The 18,176-nt window shown below is 40.6% G+C and overlaps 1 protein-coding gene across 6 annotated transcripts in view; it reads right to left on the bottom strand.

The window, feature by feature from the left end:
• Positions 1-18,176, bottom strand: part of NR3C2 (nuclear receptor subfamily 3 group C member 2) — a 211,557-nt gene that overhangs the window by 43,512 nt on the left and 149,869 nt on the right. For all 6 annotated transcript variants that reach the window (XM_042796375.1, XM_042796374.1, XM_032990067.2 and 3 more), the window contains one exon: positions 11,092-11,208. In XM_042796375.1, the coding sequence (XP_042652309.1) occupies positions 11,092-11,208 (117 nt within the window). The remainder of the gene's footprint in view (positions 1-11,091; positions 11,209-18,176) is intronic.

Below are 18,176 nucleotides of genomic sequence, written 5' to 3'. Positions count from 1 at the left end.
AGCTTCAGGCTACACATTTGTGAAGAGATAGCGGACAAAAGTGACAAAAGAAAGTTGAGTTCCAAAGTGCATTTTACAGGAATATTGAGGTTGTCAGGGAAAATGTCTAACACATTTGCTTGTTTCTCAGCAATCCTCAAAGTGATAATTAATTGAAAAATAACAGTTTCATAGGGGTACTCCTCCCCGTGTGGGAACAACTTTTACCAAATGCCAATTAGTGGTTTCCTGTTAAAATCAAATCAAGCTGTTTTTGATAAAGCTTTTTAATGAGAAATGGCTAAAGTATGAAAATTTCCCCCACATATATTTCATATAAAATCCCAAACTGACATAATACAGTCTCACAGCTAACATTTTTGGTATCTAAAACTCCCTCTTGTATTTCTTCACTGATATCAAACAAAATGTATTTACTAAATATTTAAATCATCCCATAAACAAAGCCTTAAAAAAAGCTTACTGTAGAAAATCATAATGCTGATGAAAGCCAATCTTAATCAGTCCTTTTCAGATACTCCCAAAACTCATATTTTACTGATTATTTATTCATTCTTCAAACGTATGGCAAATTCAATGATTTTTGAGCGGTGTTGTCTACTAAACATGTCAGTAGTTGTGACTATTCATGAAATAAATTTAAAGACTAGCAGTAAAATACCAACAACGAATGTGAAGAGTAAGTCACCTACAATTCCAGCATTTGGCACCTACAACTCTAAGACACCTACAGCAATGAAACATCAGCAGCTCGAACTGCTAGCATTGGTAATAATTTGGTTAAAAACAAAGTTAGGGAAACTTTGGAGAACAGATTTTGAAATCTTCCACTATACCAGACTGAATGCTCTTGGCTATGATCACTGGTTTCTACCTTGTGCCAAGTGACAACCTTCCTCCCAAGACACCCATTCCCGTCCAACCTTCTGCAGGCTTTTCTCGTCCAAGTCTTCTCTCTTGCTTTTATTTGGGTTGATACCCAATGCTAAGTCTGTTCCATGATTCATGTGCCCTTCATCCTGATCATAACACTAAGCCATACCGACTGTCCCTGATATAGTCCTGTAGATATTTATTGCATGTTAAATTTCCTCTTCATATTTACATTGGAGACAAAGGTATTCAGCACGCTTTTCAGAGTTTTTCAAAAGCATCGATAAGCAAACTCTGCCACAGCACCTCTTATCCTGTATCTTGAGTGCTTACGCTTCCACTCCATGCTAATGAGTGTGCCACGTGTTAAATGCATCATTTTGGTTCTTGCAGTACTACTGCTAGAACTCATCTTGGTAAGTGATGCACTTCCCTCTGTGTTTTTTCTCATTATGTCGTAACACACCACATCCTCACTTGTATTTTTCCCAAGCAACAAAAATTTTGAGATACTTCATCTTGTTACTTGTACAATTTCCATATCCCCTGTTCTTATCAACTCAGATTGCTCTCAAATGACCTTATTTGTAATACATTAAATGCTGTGGGTCTGTCCCTCATCTTCTAGAAATTATCTACCCTGCTTCCCGGAACAGCAATGCTATCTGTGAAATACAAGCTGCCTGTTTATCGTCTGAAGTCATCTCAACCATATTTTTCACCATCCAGTTCATGATTAGTCATTAAAAAAAAAACATAAAAGAACCATGTTAATCTCCTGTTTTAATAAACCACGCTGAACATTAGTGAAACACCCTGTATGTGATATTAACCACCTTTCCAGGGAAAATGCAACTCTGCAGTATTAGCCATATGTATGATCTGAATCATGAAACTGAGTATCTCTTTGCGACTGACAACGTGGCACATTTCTAGATTCTCCTGAAGTAGTTGTGTATGAAACGCCAGTAATGACCAAAATTGACACATGACTCTCTAAGAGGATGCTTAAATGACATGCCTGAATGTGCTTGGTCCATCTGCAGACAGACCCGGGAGCCACACTCCAGTTTCCTCAGCTCTTTCTTTCCAGTACAACTGCATGGTTTTGAGGGCACGAGAGTTGCCCCGCATCAGTATCTTCTCTACTCCCTAATGACAGATCTCGTTACTGTCCATTCAGGTGGGATTGGTCTTATGAGCTCAGGTTCTACAGTCTTCCTCCTCTTGTACCTTCTGCAGGGAAGATGTTTTCCATTACTAAGACATTACTGATGGTAGAGAACCACAAAAGCACGTAAATCACCAGCACCTATTTGCAGGAAGATGTGTGGTACTGGGTGGCTTAGGAACACTCCAACCAGTGCCTTCCTCTTGACTTTCTCTTTGTTAAACACCACCTTCCTTCCTGTCGTGTATTTCTATGGCTTCAATGTGCTCACCACTTCCTTGATAACATGCTGTGGATTGTTCTTTCTACTAACATCAAACTCCAAAGTCCGTTTTTTGAGGCAGGTAGCCTTCCCACTTCCCACACTTATTTTAGCAAAACACAGATACTAAAGACAGTAAGGCACGCACTTGGGAATTGCCGGTGTTGGGGGGAAGAAGCAGGAAACAAGATTCAAAACAAAATACAAGTTACTAAGGTAATTCTGAAACAAAGTACATATGAGAGGACAAGGCGAAAGAGCAACAGATTCACGTACTAAGGCACAATCTGTCATTGAATAAATTTTGCTCGTGACATTATTGGAGTAAACCACAGCTCTAGAGTCAATTTAAAACCTGTGAAGTGTCAAAGTAGCAGACAATCAAAAAAGCAACGCAATGTCAGAAGAAAGAGCACATGACTTGCATAGTCTTAGCATCATTGTTTCTTCAAAACATACTGTCACATAGAGGACAGAGATACAGAATAGCTCATTCAATGAAGATGAGTAATGTCAAAATTTAATAAGTCTTTTTGTACATGGAAATAACATTTTCACATTTTTTTTGATTTGCACACGAATTATCTAGGCTTAACTCCACTTACCTACTATTAATCATACTCTGGAAGAGACCTGGGACAGTCGCACTATCCATCCTGTTGCTCAAACCAGAGCCAACTGTACCCTCATCGCTTTTGACAAATGTTTGTCATATCTGATCTTTAAGGCACCAAACGACAGACTTCACATCTTCCTGAGACCATCTATTTGAGTACTTCTCTGGCTTTACAGTAACAGATTCTTTTCCATTTCCTCACTTGCATCTTCTGTGATGCTCATTACTTCTTGTCCTGCTTTTCACAGACATGGAAAGCAAATCATCTCCTTTTTCTCCTTACCAACACTTGTTACCCCTCTCCAACTCTCCCTCCAGCCTTTTTTTTGGACTAAACAATGCCAAGCAATTCAACCTGTCCCCACCAGTCAAATTCTAAAGACTGATGATAACTCTCATCACTCTACTCCAGGCTCTTCCAAATTGGTCTACAGCACACTTGCAGGCAGCTAACGAGGGTTCTAACAAAAAAACACTATTCAGCATAGTAATCTCACCATACTTTGGCCACGGTTGTGTCAGGCATGGCAAGTTAAATCTTCACACCCTATTACTCAGGTGGAAATTCTCTGAAGCAATGGCTGGGCGGATGCTAAAAGGACAAGTTCCTCCTGCTCCTACAGCTTCTCGTAGTGATGGGGAAGTGAGTAATGGAAATGCCCCACCACAGACCACAGCAGGAGGTTTCAGAAGGGCTCTGGCGATAACCAGCAGCTCTGGAAAGAGGAACAGGAGACACAGGCATATTTTTGTAGCAGGGTCTACACTTATACTGTGGGGAAGAGTAAAGAGGATATGGACTTAGAGCACTGTGGAAGGAAGCATAATAATTTGGTGATTCAGGAAAAAACAAAACATTCACCAAGAGCTGAGCGTAATGAATTTTGGAAATGCTGAAGCACTCTGATCTGCTCCAGCGTGATGAGACAAAGCAATGAACAGAGGTGTTACGGGCTTGCCTGTTTTTACGCATCTGTATAAGCAACAAAGATAAACACCAATTTATTTCAGGAGCCTCAGGAAAATAGGTTGTTGAATTCAAATGCCCTGAAAGACAGAGAAGTGGTGTACCAGGGCACAGAGGAAAAAGCGGGGTCAGCCTTGATCCTGGGGAGTCATGAAACCACAAACATCATCTACTGTGGGAGCATGCTGGAGGCAAAAGCTGGAGCCCTAAGGACAGAGAGAAAAGCTTAAAAGCTCATGGGCCAGTACTGCACAGGGGATCCACGCCGGCCAGCCAGCGAATGCCAGGCAGAAGGCATCCAAGCAAGAGCCACTGCTGTGCTTCAGCCATGCCCCTCACAGCAGCACAACGGTGGGAGATTTTTTTTGCCCCTTTTCTGGGAGGACCTACGCCTTCCTCTCGGAAAGCTGTGGTCGCTCCCTCTCCAGTTTGTGTTCTGAACCAAAGCAAGGCGCCGCGTATAGAATATGAACTGCTCGGGAAAGAGGAACCTCTGCGCCCCTCCGGCATGAAATCAGGCAAAACCCCACAGAGCCTGCCCCACACGGTGCTGCCACGTGACACGAGGCAGGCTGGGACACGTACTCCCAGCAGGAGCCCAGAAAAGTTGCAGCTCCTTTGCGAGGCTGGCAACCGAGGGTGTTATGCCGTGAATGGTACGATGGAGAGTCCAGCAGATAAAACAGGGAAGTCTGGAGTTCAGCAGACCTGTGCCAAAAGCCTGAAAGGCTGTTCCTGGAGGAAAGACAAACGCTGCTGGCAGTTGGGCGTTTGTCAGAAGGCAGAGCTGAAACCAGCAAAACAAAAAAAACCAAAGGAGGACTGAGAATATGAACCCCATTAGGAGTTTGCTCAAGGATTGCTGGACATGAGCTGTGTGCTTTCGGACTACTGCAGTATGTCTTCTTGAGCTGCCTTCATGTATGAAATAAAATCATCAGCAAAATGCAAAGTACAAGGACATACTTTCAATATCATTTTTCAATCGATGCCTGAGATACTATTCTGACATTACCAGCCCTCTTCAAAAATCTGCATTTTTAATCATCATTCCCAAATAGTTTCTTAATAGTTGTAGCAAGTGACTGTTCTGATAGTTATCTACAATATTCTTGAGTACGGTTCAAGTTGAAAAGTTAGAGGGTCACACTGAGAGCAGGGCAAAAGCAGTATCTTGTAACGTGGAGGAAGACGGAAACAGAAGTAGGAAAAGTTCATTGCTGAACAAATTGGTTCCTACAAGATCTGAAACAGCAGGATTGACTTTTTTTTCTTTAAAAAAAAAATATTAATGAGGTGTGGGGTAGTGGTGCAGCAACAGCAGCGCCATAAGAACAACAGACCCTTACTCAGTCAGAAGGGATGTCCCCTTCTGAAGTTGCAGACACTGACTTCATGCTACAACATGAATTTCCCTGCCAATCCCTCTTACCAGTACACCCTCGAGACAATTTGGGAGACCTAACAAAATCACAGCACAAGGTAGCACAGTTGCAGGCTACATCTTAAGATTACGTTACTAGCGTGGGCTCAATACACTGTACATGGAAATAAAAGTAGGTAAACCCGCGCTTCACTTCTCTGCTAAAACAAAGCACAGATTTTAACACAATCTCATAACTTGATGGATTTCTAGCACAGATGTTTTCTGAAATCATCACACCTAGAAAACCATGAATGTTCTTTGAAACAATACTAATTATAACCTAGACACTGGTAGGTACTGCAACTAAGTTGTCCAGCTAAAATGTGAGAAAAAATTGACGACATGAGGTTTTTCTTCACAAAATCCACAAATAACTTTAATATACTGCTGCATGTTGAAAAAAGTCTCCTGGAAGAACTGACACAAACCCAGCTGAATGTTCAAGTTACAAAAAAATTGACTAGATTCCCTCAGAAGAAAATGCTACATAATAAATGCAAATAAAAATGCAGTTAAAGTTAATGGGTATTTCAAAATACTTTGCAGTTAAAGTTTAAATGAAAATAAAAGTTAATCATACATGTACCCAAAATTGCTTTAGTTTCTTACACACAGGGGTTTTTTTCCTTTCAAATTTATGAAACCTTTGGTAGTATAAAGTTGGTAGAAATTTTTAGAGAAAACTAGGAGGATACATTTTTGCTGTATTTAAGTTTTTCTTAGTTTTCAGTTTTCTAATACTCATGTTTTTTTTTTTCCTCTTTCTATTATCCCTTTTGCTTTCTTTTTCTCAAAAAGATAGGAACAATGATAGTATAAACCACATAAGCTGCAGTAACTGAATATAACACCACAGTTTTAAATCCGTACTAGTATGATTTATTAAACAGAGAATGGAAAGCTGGGCAAAAAGGTGAAGTACTGTATCTTATTACTGATTCTCTCATTTAATCTATTTTTCAGATTATTGAAATATTTTAATGTATAAAAAATAAGGATATCTGCAAGTGTAGACTACAAATCTCACACAGCATCTTGTGCATGAAGTGTCTTACATATGTAAATGTATGCGAACCCAAGATTCCCATTTCACAGGCGGTCTCTGCAGACAGAGTGATGAACTATGTAATTTGCAAGGTGAAATCTATTTTATTTCCCTTTGATATCCAAAGGGTGCTTCAGCAAGCTGCTTCTCGCTGTTTTGGGAGACCAGTACCGGTAAGTCCCAGCAGTGTTTTATATGGGAGCAGAGGCAGGTAAGGATTGCAGCCCTGCACGGTACAGACCTTCCAACACTTTTTTGTCGCCTAAGCACGTGTGGCACATCACACAGCAGAAGAGGGATCTTCTCTGATCACGCAGCAGAGGAGGGGGGGATGCCTCGTCACTAGGTCACACCAGAGAGGCAAGGACTAACCCACCAACAAAAGGGGGGTGGGGCCCCCTCAAGTCACACCATATAAAACATTTCCCTTCTCCAGGCTTCAGCACAGAGCAGGAGGGAAACCAAGAGGCTCTGTACCACACTGGCTGCAATGCAGCACCCCAGGCGCTGCTGCGAGCCACCAGCTGATTTGCTGGATGCGGCCACTGGTGGTGCAAGAAACCGTGCTGAGCACCACGGTGGGACTGGGGGGTCTCACTGCGACACCCCCTCCAGTGCTGCTGTGGGGACAGACACGACTAAGGAACAGCATCATGAAGTGGGAGTCAAATGAAAATGTCTTGTGCGGAAGTGAGAGGCTCGACAAATCTGATCACAGCGTATGCTGGAAGCAACTTCACAATTCATGAAGTCATTCTGGTCTGTAATTAACTGAAAATTAATTACAGAATCCTGAAAAGAGCATAAACCAAAAATGGTCCAGCATACCTTCATAGTGCAGTTGCTCACTCTGAATCTTTTCCAATAATTAAGTCTAGCATATGTCACTGGAGTTAAAAAAAAAAAAAAAAAAAAAACAAACAAAAACAACAAACAAACTGATTCACAAAAAAGTTTTGGAGTCCTGCTTGCCGAAGGGATATGTCTGTCTGCAGTGCACAGACACTAGAAATGGGGAGAATGAATTAACATGGTATTTGGCAACTTCAGCTTTGCAGAAATTACAGGTTGCAGATGCTTCTTATACAATCAAAACAAAAATTAAGAAAAGAACGTAATTAGGTAAATTATTTGCTGACTTGATGAATAATTTTCTAAAGATTATTAGAGTATATAAGAGCTTGGAAAACGCTCCAATTTTTCAACAAACAAAAGGAGGAGGTAAACAATAGAACTGCCAAATTAATTTGGTTGAGCATTCATGAAAAGGTGTATTTTGTATCATTGATCACACGTATTTTTTTAAAACGTGCTTAAAGCATGGCATGCTGCCACACATCAAAATATTATTTTTTTAGAAAAAAATGTTAGCATGCCGGAAAGTAGAAGATATGACATCAAAACCAACCTGTAGCACTTTGACATAGTAAACAAAAGAAAGAACATTTAAAAATATTGAGGAAGAACATAACCCAAAGAAAAAGATCAGTAGATTAATCAGACTGCAAAAAGGTGTTGCAGAAAACATGGAAACTCTCTGACTTCTGGTTTTCCTCTACAGAGATTAATATCTTAACAGTAGGAAGTCAATCACAAACTTTCAAATTACAAAATTTGCGTTATAAACCCCCTATTGCAGTAACCAGGAGGAGCTGAGTGGCAGCTCGGTGTCTTTCACTCCCATTTCTAGACGAGGAGAGCTTCAAAGGAGAGTCAAGTTCTCTTCCAGCCCATGGAAGACAGGACTTTGTTCCCTAAGGCAGTAGCTCTCATAGATCAACTGGAGGTGTTTTCCTTTTCTTGTTTTATCTCCTCATTAAAAATTACAATCATGTACAAGTGGGAAAGAAATGTCCATGGCTTCAGCAACCTGCACACATTTCAGCCCTGATCTGTGCTTATGACCCTTTTGAATATCATCTTACACTATTTCTCACAAATCAAATACAGAGGCATCTCTGACACAGTTTGGTTTTTGTGTTTACCTTTGCTTCTATTTGGAGGGTGAGAGCTTAAATTAGATCTACTGCACAAAGAGCACAGCACTGTGCAGTGTGACTCAGCTACAGAGTACTATGCTGCAAATAGGTCTTAAACTAAATTGTATTTATAAATTCATTTTCCTCCAGCTCCTTACTGATCACACTGCCTAACAAAATACTTGCACATTTTGCCTGCAAGTCCAAATTAGAAACAGGTAAAAGTCCATTTTTATCAGTGTATTGCATATTCTTGGCAAAATTGGGCTGACCATATGAAAATATAAACTATGATGCATCTTCATAATAATATGAACACACAGTCTATACAAGCTAATTATGAAAAATTGTTATTTAATACCAAACCTTGGAAATTTATACGAAGAGAAAACTACTGTTTTCAAACACGCATTAATCTCTCCTCTTGCCATCTCCAACTCCTTTCTTGTAATGATGCTTACCATATCAGAAACACCCTACAACAGCACAGAGAGTTCCCAAAATTAAGTCTGAGATGCTGTGCTGCTCCTTCGTAGATGCCCAATGCAAAGCTCACCATCAGGGAAGAAGGATGGCCTAAGCAGCAAACTGCCCTAAGCTACCAACATTCCCTGCCAGGCCTGGGCTGGCTCAGAGGACAAAAGGTCCATTACCACAATTTGGCAGCCCTTGGGACCCTCTAAATAGGAACGCTGTCTCTGGGCTGCAGGCACTTCACCTCTCTCTGGCAGCCCTCCCCTCACCCTCCAACCTGGCCCTTCTCCCCTGGACCACGCAGGAGGCACCGTATCGCACTGACCTCCAGAGCCATTCTCTCACCACCTCATTCACAGCAGTGATGGAAGGACCCATGTATGCCTTTCCAGCTCCTTTGTGGCATACAGGGATCAAATCAGGAATGAGAATTTCACCTCAGCTTCCCTGCATGAAGAAAGTCACCAAAACAACTAAACCACAAAGCTCAACCGCATGCCAGCTGTACACTGCAGAGGCAGACTTGGCCTTCTAGGTCATTAAATGCAGATTGCTAATTACAATTTCCAGCAGAATACCAAGCTCCAACACAAGGAAAGATTTTTCAATCCATTCCTCATTTACAGCATTCCGGCCAATATAAAAAAAAACAAAACAAGAACCCCCTTAAGCAAAGTTGACCCTCTCCCTTGTTTTCCTGCAGATGACACTGTGTGAACACGTCCTCTGAAGCACACCAGGACATCACAGGGATGAACTCATGACATTGCAGGCAAAGCGTCATGTGTTGCTGTTTCAAAAGGTTATCAAGTCGGATGGCAGCCCTGTATTTTGCTAGAGTGCTCCCCTCACGCCTCCCTGGGAAGGCAGGCTAGCGGGAGCTCTGCCGGCGCTGTGCCGGGCACGGCAGCAGAGGATGCCCCGCACCAGCCGCCGGCGGGCTGCAGAAAAATTTCCAGCATTCCAGGGAGCTGGGCTTCCAGCTCCACATGTATTTTCATCACCTCTTTTTGGGAGGAAGGAGCTACTACCATAGAGCTCCTGATCTACAAGACAAAGGTGACATTTGGCTTCTCTTGCTAGGTTCAGTGGTACAGATCAAAAACCAAGGGAAATCAGCCCCTCAGCATGCCACAGTCTGGCCCCATTTTTCTTTGGGAAAGAGAAACAAGGGGTCTAGGGAGCAACACAGCATCTCAAAATTGGGAAAGGGGTTGAAAGAGTTCTCAATAGGGCTCTTCTCATCCAAGAAAGCAAGGAGCGGCTTGCTTGAGTATTTCTGCCAGGAGACAAGACAGAAAAAGAAGTCTGGGAGGTAGAAAAAGGTACTAGGCAGCAGGCAGGAACCAGGATTTTGCATCTAATCTATGAAAGACAAGTAGCTAAATCTGTCTGTAGACCTAACTAAGCTACTAGGAGAATAGGTCCAGGAGGATAAAAAGCAAATTGCAAGATAGGAAATGATTTTGAGGAATTAATTTTATGACCATGTTATAATTTTCTGGAACAGTGAAAACACTCTAAAGGAAGGGTCAACTCTTTGCATCAGAGAAAGGACCCGTAGCAGTATCCAAACCCCCATTCACAGACAATACAATAAACCTAAGAGGGGTGGGAAAAAGTGATTTGCAATACAATTTGCTTGGGTGATGACTTGAAACAAGATGCTCACTGAATCACAGCCAGAATTGTGTAGGTATTGCAAATGAAGAATTAAAACAATGGAAAAAACTATAATAAGTTTTGCTGTCATACTGCTTTCAAAATACTTTTGATAATTATCAAGAAAAGGTTTTGCCTTTTTGTTTTTGGTATATGAACAACAGAGTAACATAGTCAAAATTATTGTATATTCCAACAGACGCAGAAATAAATCAATATAAACATTGAATAAGCACAAAAAAAGTTGAGAGATTTCAGTATGTGTGAATTTGCTTTCATGATAGTGTAAAATGTTCTTCAGTATTTGAGAGAATGCTCACCACCAAAAAAAAGCATGCAATACTTGAAACCTTAACACTTTTAGCTATATGAGATTCCACTGAAATTACTGTCATCATAAAACACCCACTTTTCTTTTTTCTGAGCCATAAAATACAGATCTCCAAAACCTGATTTAGAATGACAATAGAGTTTATTAGCTATTAAGCACTTCTTCAGGATAATTCCACCTTAAACTTTTGAGATTATACAGCTGCCAGAACTATAAAAAGGCTGCACATTTCAAATGTTTTTGCTTAATCAAATTAAGAGACCAAACTATTAATATTCTGCTTACCTCCTAAATTCATTCCAGCTTGCAGACATTTCTGTAATCGACAGGCTGGGCAGTTCTTCCTCCGAATCTTATCAATTATGCAGTCATTCCTTCCCGCACACAGGTAATTGTGCTGTCCTGAATGAACCAAAAACAAAACGCATTGTTAGAGGATGTATTTATGTAATTCCAATTTGCTATTCTCCACTGTTTTGCAGTCATTTTGAGCTTCTCATTAATGCAGACATTCCCAATCCCACTCTTCAGTCTTCCCAGTATTCTTGGTGACTTGTCATGGGCCTTACTATGAGCATCTCTTCTGTTTAATTTGGGAAAGAGCTTTGATGTGTCACTCACAAGAGAGATCTCATTACTTTTTTTTTTTTTTTTCCTAAGCAGGACTGGAATTTTCCTTTTGCGACAAACAAAGCAATTGGTTTGAGCTTTTTCAAATCTTCTTATGCATGCTGTATTGCAGAACAGTCTGAGCACTTTGAGTTTTGGTACAAAACCAGGGGCCGTTCTCACGCTAAAGAACTTCACAATCTAAAGCAGAAACGCAAAGTAGAGGTTAACCTTCCCAATATACTTCACTCTCTTCAACCAGTTGAGTGCTTGATTTCCAATTTAATCTATTACCTTCTATACAGCAGAAGGTTTTTGAAGGGTTTAACCGTAACAGACTTAAATCACAACCATATTATTTCAGTTCTGTAAAGCCCCACAGAAGCACTCCTAAGGAAAAAGCAGATATTTAACACACAATATTTAGCAGAAGGGAAATACATGGCAACCAGGGAAATAGGCTGGCATTTAACAACTTGAGAGACTCAAAAGGTGTTTTGCTTTGTGGGAGGAACACAGGTAGAGCAAACGGATGTAGTGTATCAGACGAGGGCACTACCACATGGACTTTCCAAAGCGAGGTGCTTGAATTTGACGTGGAAAAATAAAGGAAGACACGAGGGCTTGGTGCAGTGTGACAGGAGAAGCTAGAGGACAAGATTATTTTAGCTGCCATGATCCAGAGGTGGCACACGGGGATCCGGGGTGCCCAGTACAAACGGTTTGCAGCAGGTGAGACAGAAAGCAATGCAGAGGGTTTCCAGAGGAAGGATGAAAGGAGAGGGCACAGCACACAGAAGTACGACAGACTGCAAGGCAAGCTGCAAGATTTGCCAGCATGAGAAGTTCAAGAAAACAATCCTGTGTAAAATACAACAGTGTGTTGCAGGCCTATGCAGTGGGTGCTGTAAGAACTACTGAGTCTCAGGGACAGGCATTTTAGACATAAGATACAAACCTCATTACTCTGGAAAGTAAACACAAGTTTGTAACAAAGATGTCTGAAATGCAAGGTAGAGGGGAAAAAAAAAAAAACAAAACCAAACCAGCTTGCAGATGCAGTAACACTAACCATCAGCTAAGCAGAGACACTTCTAAGCAGGTGATGAACGAAGCAGAAACCCAAGAGTTGGACAAATAACATTAAAGTTGATGTCAACAACTGAAGGGAGCACCAGGCGCGGGTGGGAGGGGGAGCCTGAGCAGGTCTCGGCAGCAGAGCTGCACCGAAATGCACGGGGGGCCGATGTGTGCTGGGAGCAGGAGCAAAGATGCTGGCTCCCTATGGAGACAGAGCTGCTGTAGGACAAGAGGTATAAAATATGTTCGGTGAGGTATTTTCCACAATACGTACACGCTTCCTTGGGGAACGACGAAGAGAATATTCATGGGACACAGGAAACCTGGCTTCTGTTTTGGGCTCTTTGAAGAATTTGCCTTAAAACTTGAGATAAATCCTTTTCTATCTATACATGTGACTTCCCTTCACCCTTACCCAATGTTATCTACTTAGACAGCAAACTGAAGTTTGGACTGTTTCCTGCACCTCTTCACTGATATCACACACAAAGAGAACCAATCTTATTTGAGTAAGCAAAGTGTTACTGTAATATCATAAAGGTATCATAATTTAGATAATGCTGTAGATGTTTAAACGATAAGCAGATGGTCAAATAAGGGTTTTTATTAAGGGACCTTACCTAGCACTGTGACACAGATGAAAAACAATATAATTTAGGCAAAATAATTCATGAATATGAGCTCATGAAGTTACATCAGGCATAATATCAAGTTGTACAATATAATGACGGCAGCAATATCTATCAGCTGGTCTTTAAGCAGGCCTGCTAAACAACAGAAAGATAAAATTCTCAGCTAATCACAAAATGAAAACCTGCTTATCACACAGTGTTTATTTTATGATGTGATCTATATAAAAACCAGATACACAAGAGAAAAGTCAACTTAATTCCTATTTACATTTTTGCTCTGTACTGACTTGAGCACATCTCAAAGAAATATCATACAGACATCATAAAAGTAGAAACCAGAAGTGTTTAATATAATGATATACAGTATAAAGATTGTTTATATGCCCTTAAAAATACTGGTATACTATCTTTCTGTGAGGAGAGGGAAAAATTGATTATATTCTGCTAGGAATGCAAGTACGATTGCTCAGTGCCCATACAATGTCCTTTGTATATCACAGAGTACTGCAATACCATTTTTAGGCTTCCACAGGCGGGTGCAGGCTATTAATATGACAAGTCAGTTCTAATGCTGCAAAATGAACCCCATTGCAGAATTACCCTGAAGGCAGTTTCTTCTAGGAAATTGTATACCTCTTAAGTCAACATTTTTCACTACTGCTTTCAAAAGCTAATGGGTTTAATATAAAAGGAGATTAACATTTATGTACTTCAGGATAATTACCTGGGTCACGTTCTTAAATATTGTGGAAATGTTTACTTGATTCAATCACTGTCACACTGCGACTTCGTAAGAAAAACACTTCAGTAAGTCACCCTTCAAATGGTTTAAGTAGCCTACAATTATTACTTTCTAGCCTATCTATTCTAGAGCAAATAATTTCAGAAAACTTAGAACTTAGTAAAAGTTCATCAATTTTTGATTCATGCATCTCTGAATACTAATGTATGGTGCAAAATCTGTAAGCAGTTTTTCTAGTAAACAAGGCAGAAGTCTTTCCAAAAAGCAGATGTCTTCTTGTTAACATTTCAATTTCTAAAAAAAAAAAGTATTAAATAACCACAGTCATCTTAAATCTTACATTAATGGAAGTAACTTGAAAACCCTTAAAAACCAGAAAGGATCTGCATTCAGGCAAACCCTCTATATGTAGAGTACAGCTATGAAATAATAATAAACGTTTTTTTCAGTTAAAAAGTTTGTCATCTATGATAAAAAAATGGCTTCAGATTTCCATGCAATCAAATATGTTTCAAATAAAACCAGTTTTGTAAAGTAAGTTATTAAGGTGAAGACACCCATAATGAATCAGTATCTTTAATTTGTGTAGCATGAGCCTCACTCTTGCCCCTCAACTTCAGAATCAAAAAACCTACACATCTGAAATTGATGCAGCGCCTTCAGGATGTCCACGGCTCTTCAGGATCTCAAAGAGGTGATAGAGAACATCCTGTAAGGAGGCCGATGTTTTTGCAGTGCTAGATCTCCAACTCTTTCAAGACACGTATTGATCTGCTTGTGTAGTTTGTGTTTAGTTTAATCCAGTTATTCTTTTTATCCAGTTTCATCACCCACAAGTGGGCTGGAAAGTGACAGAATAGGTACCGAATTCTCATCTCCCATGTGCTAAATGCATTAAGATTAAAGTAATTTTTACATATGCCACCATTAAGGGCACTTATGTGAGCTAATTCCAGTTCCACCTAAAATACAGTTACAAAAGATGGCAGGAGAATTTCCTGTTCAAAATAAATAATTAATAGGTACTACACAGTTACACACTAAGAAGAAATAGAGATCTGTCCTATTCATAGTAGAGTTAGAAGGATATTTGAGTTTGTACTTTCCAGGTTTTTGTGTCACTACATACCACAGAATGACACATCCAAATGTACACACAAAAATACTTTACTGTTTCCAACTCTCCCACCTTCAAAGCCTCTTTAATTCCCTGGTTTTATAGGCTTACAAAAGAAAAAAAAAATCAAGTATTCATGATATCCAGTCTTCCCTCTTACTACATTTTCTTGAACAAGCAAAATTGAGCAGTAAAAGAGGGGAGAAAAAAAGCTGTTCTTATTTATCCTATGAATTACTGCCAAAATGAGGCTGCAGCAGAAGTTGTGCCTTTCCCCATTTTAAAACTCCAGCATAATGACTGAGCCATTGATCCCCAAAGCTGACTTCCTAGGATGAGCTCATGTACATGTGCAGAGAGCTGCCGCACTCTTCAAGGGGACACGATACTTCCAGACATGTAAGGCTGCAGTAGGAATGGGGTATAGATATTTCTTGTCAGTAGTATTTCTGCTACTAAGGCAAAATTAGAAAATTACAGAAATTTCTGAAATATTCCATGTTTTATCTTGCTTCTAAATCCCACCCCCCCCCCCTCCCCAGTTTTTTGAAGTCTAAGTCAGGAACTGCAAAATCATTAATGAGTCTTCTACATTTCTGCTCCCTTGTTAAAATAGCAACTACTATGATCAAATGTTAAATTTTGTAAGGGAAAAAACCCCTCAAAACAACAAAAAAAACCCCCACAGGCGTACTGCTGGAAGTGGATCCAAAGACTGTTTAATTCAAGCCCACTCATGGAAGCATGATAAGACTAGCTTAACAGTTCACTCAGGTTTTGTTGCTTGCTGTTTTTTTTTTTTTTTTGTTTTTTTTTTTTTTTTTTTTTTCTAATTTTGACTTAAAACATCCCAAGGAAAGGTATTCTGCAACTTCCCTACAAGCCAAGTGATGAGGCTAGTGATTAGCTAGCTTTGAAGCTGCTTTTTTTCCCTTTTTTATTTAACCCAAATGGGAATATTTTGCAACTCAGAGATGTCAGCACTCTCCCCAAAACACACAGAGTAATAGATCGCCACCTTCTTACAACAATCTCATGTCTACTGAAAGATTTATATTCCCCATCTCTTTGCGAGACTAAACAAATCCAATTCTCTCAATCTTTCCTCAGAGGTCATCTTTCCTCAATTTGTCGTCATTCCTCTTACTCTCTGCCAGCTTCTTTCATAAAACAGAGTGCCCAAATCCAGGTGCACTTTTCTCCCCAAGTTTCACCACCAGTAAGCCCAATAAAATGGTTACTTCCTGCATCTTGCACACAGCAGCCCTGCTAACGCAATCCTGGACCAGAGCTGGCTTTTGGCAATGGCCATTAGGTTGTTGACTCACGCTCACTTGCGTGCCATGAACGCCCAGCTCCTCCCCTGTGGCACCGCTGCCTCCCACGCCTCCTTTCCCCCTGTTACCTGGGCAGACAACTCCCTTTTTCGTTCTGCTAGAGCTACACGCCCACCGCAACATCCCCTGGGAAAGGTAAGGGAAAAGTCCAAAAGCCACACTGGGTACAATGCCTGAAACCAGAGCATTCTTTGGGTCCCAAGACAAAGACATAATTGAGGAAGACTCACAAAAGGACGGGAAAGTGAGAAAACAGCCCAGGACCAAACAAAGCAGAAGTCTGAAAAAACTCTCAGCTTTTAAAATAGCGTCTCGCTGAAGCACATCAAAAGGCATGTAAAATGGCCAAACTTTCTATCTTCCTCCCCAGTGAGAATTAATACTTTAACTCATAAAATTGGAGGCAAAATTGTCCTCTCCCTGCTGGCTGCCAGAACAGCCAAGCCTTCTTCCAGGGTTTGAGGCGAGAGGAGCTTCCAGCCCTGCCTTACAGATCTGCACACTGGAGCTAGGATCCCTTTTGCAGCTTCTGGGCTGGAATAAGGGCTTAGATTTCTCCGCATTTTCCGAGTGGGAAGATTATCTCCATGATAACAGTGATATATGTAAAAGCCTTACAGCTTTGAGTACCTATAGGCACCTGCTTGAGCAGGCACATACAGGTGTTAAACACCATCATCTGGGCATCCTTAGTGCAGGAAACTCCTTTAAAGATCCTCCTGCTGCTCTTATCAATATTTACCAGCGTAACCACCCATTTTACTGAAGTTATTGCTGATAACACTAGTGAACAAGGGGGAGAAAAAAATCTGAGTTGAATGGCTGTAATTCCTCACTAAGTTTCCCTCAATTACATAAATATATCTCTCATCTCTGTCCCTTCCCTTTACCCACCAGCCCATCAGATTGCATCAGCACGGTCCCGGCAACCTTTCTGACCTGGGCTACAGACCTTCCCTGCCCAAGGAAAGACAAAGAAAACATGCTGCAGAAAATCATCAGGATTTTCTAAGGGAGGCCTCTCACCTCAAGAATATCTGGTCAGCAAACAGAACTTAACACCAGGTTTTTCTGCTTTCTGGTATAGCCCTTATGAAGGGCTTTGCCTCCTACAGCAAGAAATCACATAATCTGCACATCCTAACCTCTCGTTTGTGCTCACTGACCTATGTGATGTGTTCCTTTCATTCAGCTCTGAAACCTTCACAGATTTTGTGAAACGGATATGTTACCTCTGTAATCCACATAAGCTCTTTTAATTAAGAAAATTAAACTATTTCTACCTTATAATGGCCAGTGTATAAATAAAATTAATGCTAAGACTCATCACAATGATTTCCTACATCCAGAAAAGGATTTTCTATTTGACAGGAGTTGTATCACGCTATCGAGAAACAAACTGCATATACCTGAGGTTTTTATTTCACCATCTGCAGTAGGTAGGTACTCTCAAATAAATCAGCATGGCAAGTACAATGATGAATCTTTTTCCAAATTTCAGTTTTCACAGAGCCTCTATTTGTTGCAATTAAAAAAGGAAAATGCCTGCTATTCAATGGAAATCAGAACTGTGTTTTCATTTAAAAGGTCCGTTTGTTACACAGTTGAGGGTTTTTTTTTTTTTTTTTTTTTAGCAGTTGACAACTGCCCAGCAACAGCAGCCTATGTTTGCAGTCACTATTTTAGGCTACATCACATGGCAATTACATAACCTTGTTTTACTGCTCTTGAACTGGTTCGAACAACCTGGGAAACAGATTAGGGCAGTCCCTCCCAGCCGGCCATCCGCGTGCAGCGGCAGGACCCGTCCCCCCGCTGCAGCTCCAAAGGCTGCAGCCACAGCCAGGCACTCT

Source organism: Tyto alba, unplaced genomic scaffold, assembly GCF_018691265.1.
Source record: "Tyto alba isolate M040663 unplaced genomic scaffold, T.alba_DEE_v4.0 Super-Scaffold_23, whole genome shotgun sequence".
Lineage (NCBI taxonomy): Eukaryota > Metazoa > Chordata > Aves > Strigiformes > Tytonidae > Tyto > Tyto alba.
Note: the sequence above shows the minus strand (reverse complement) of the source record. Positions and strands in the feature narration are given on the sequence as shown.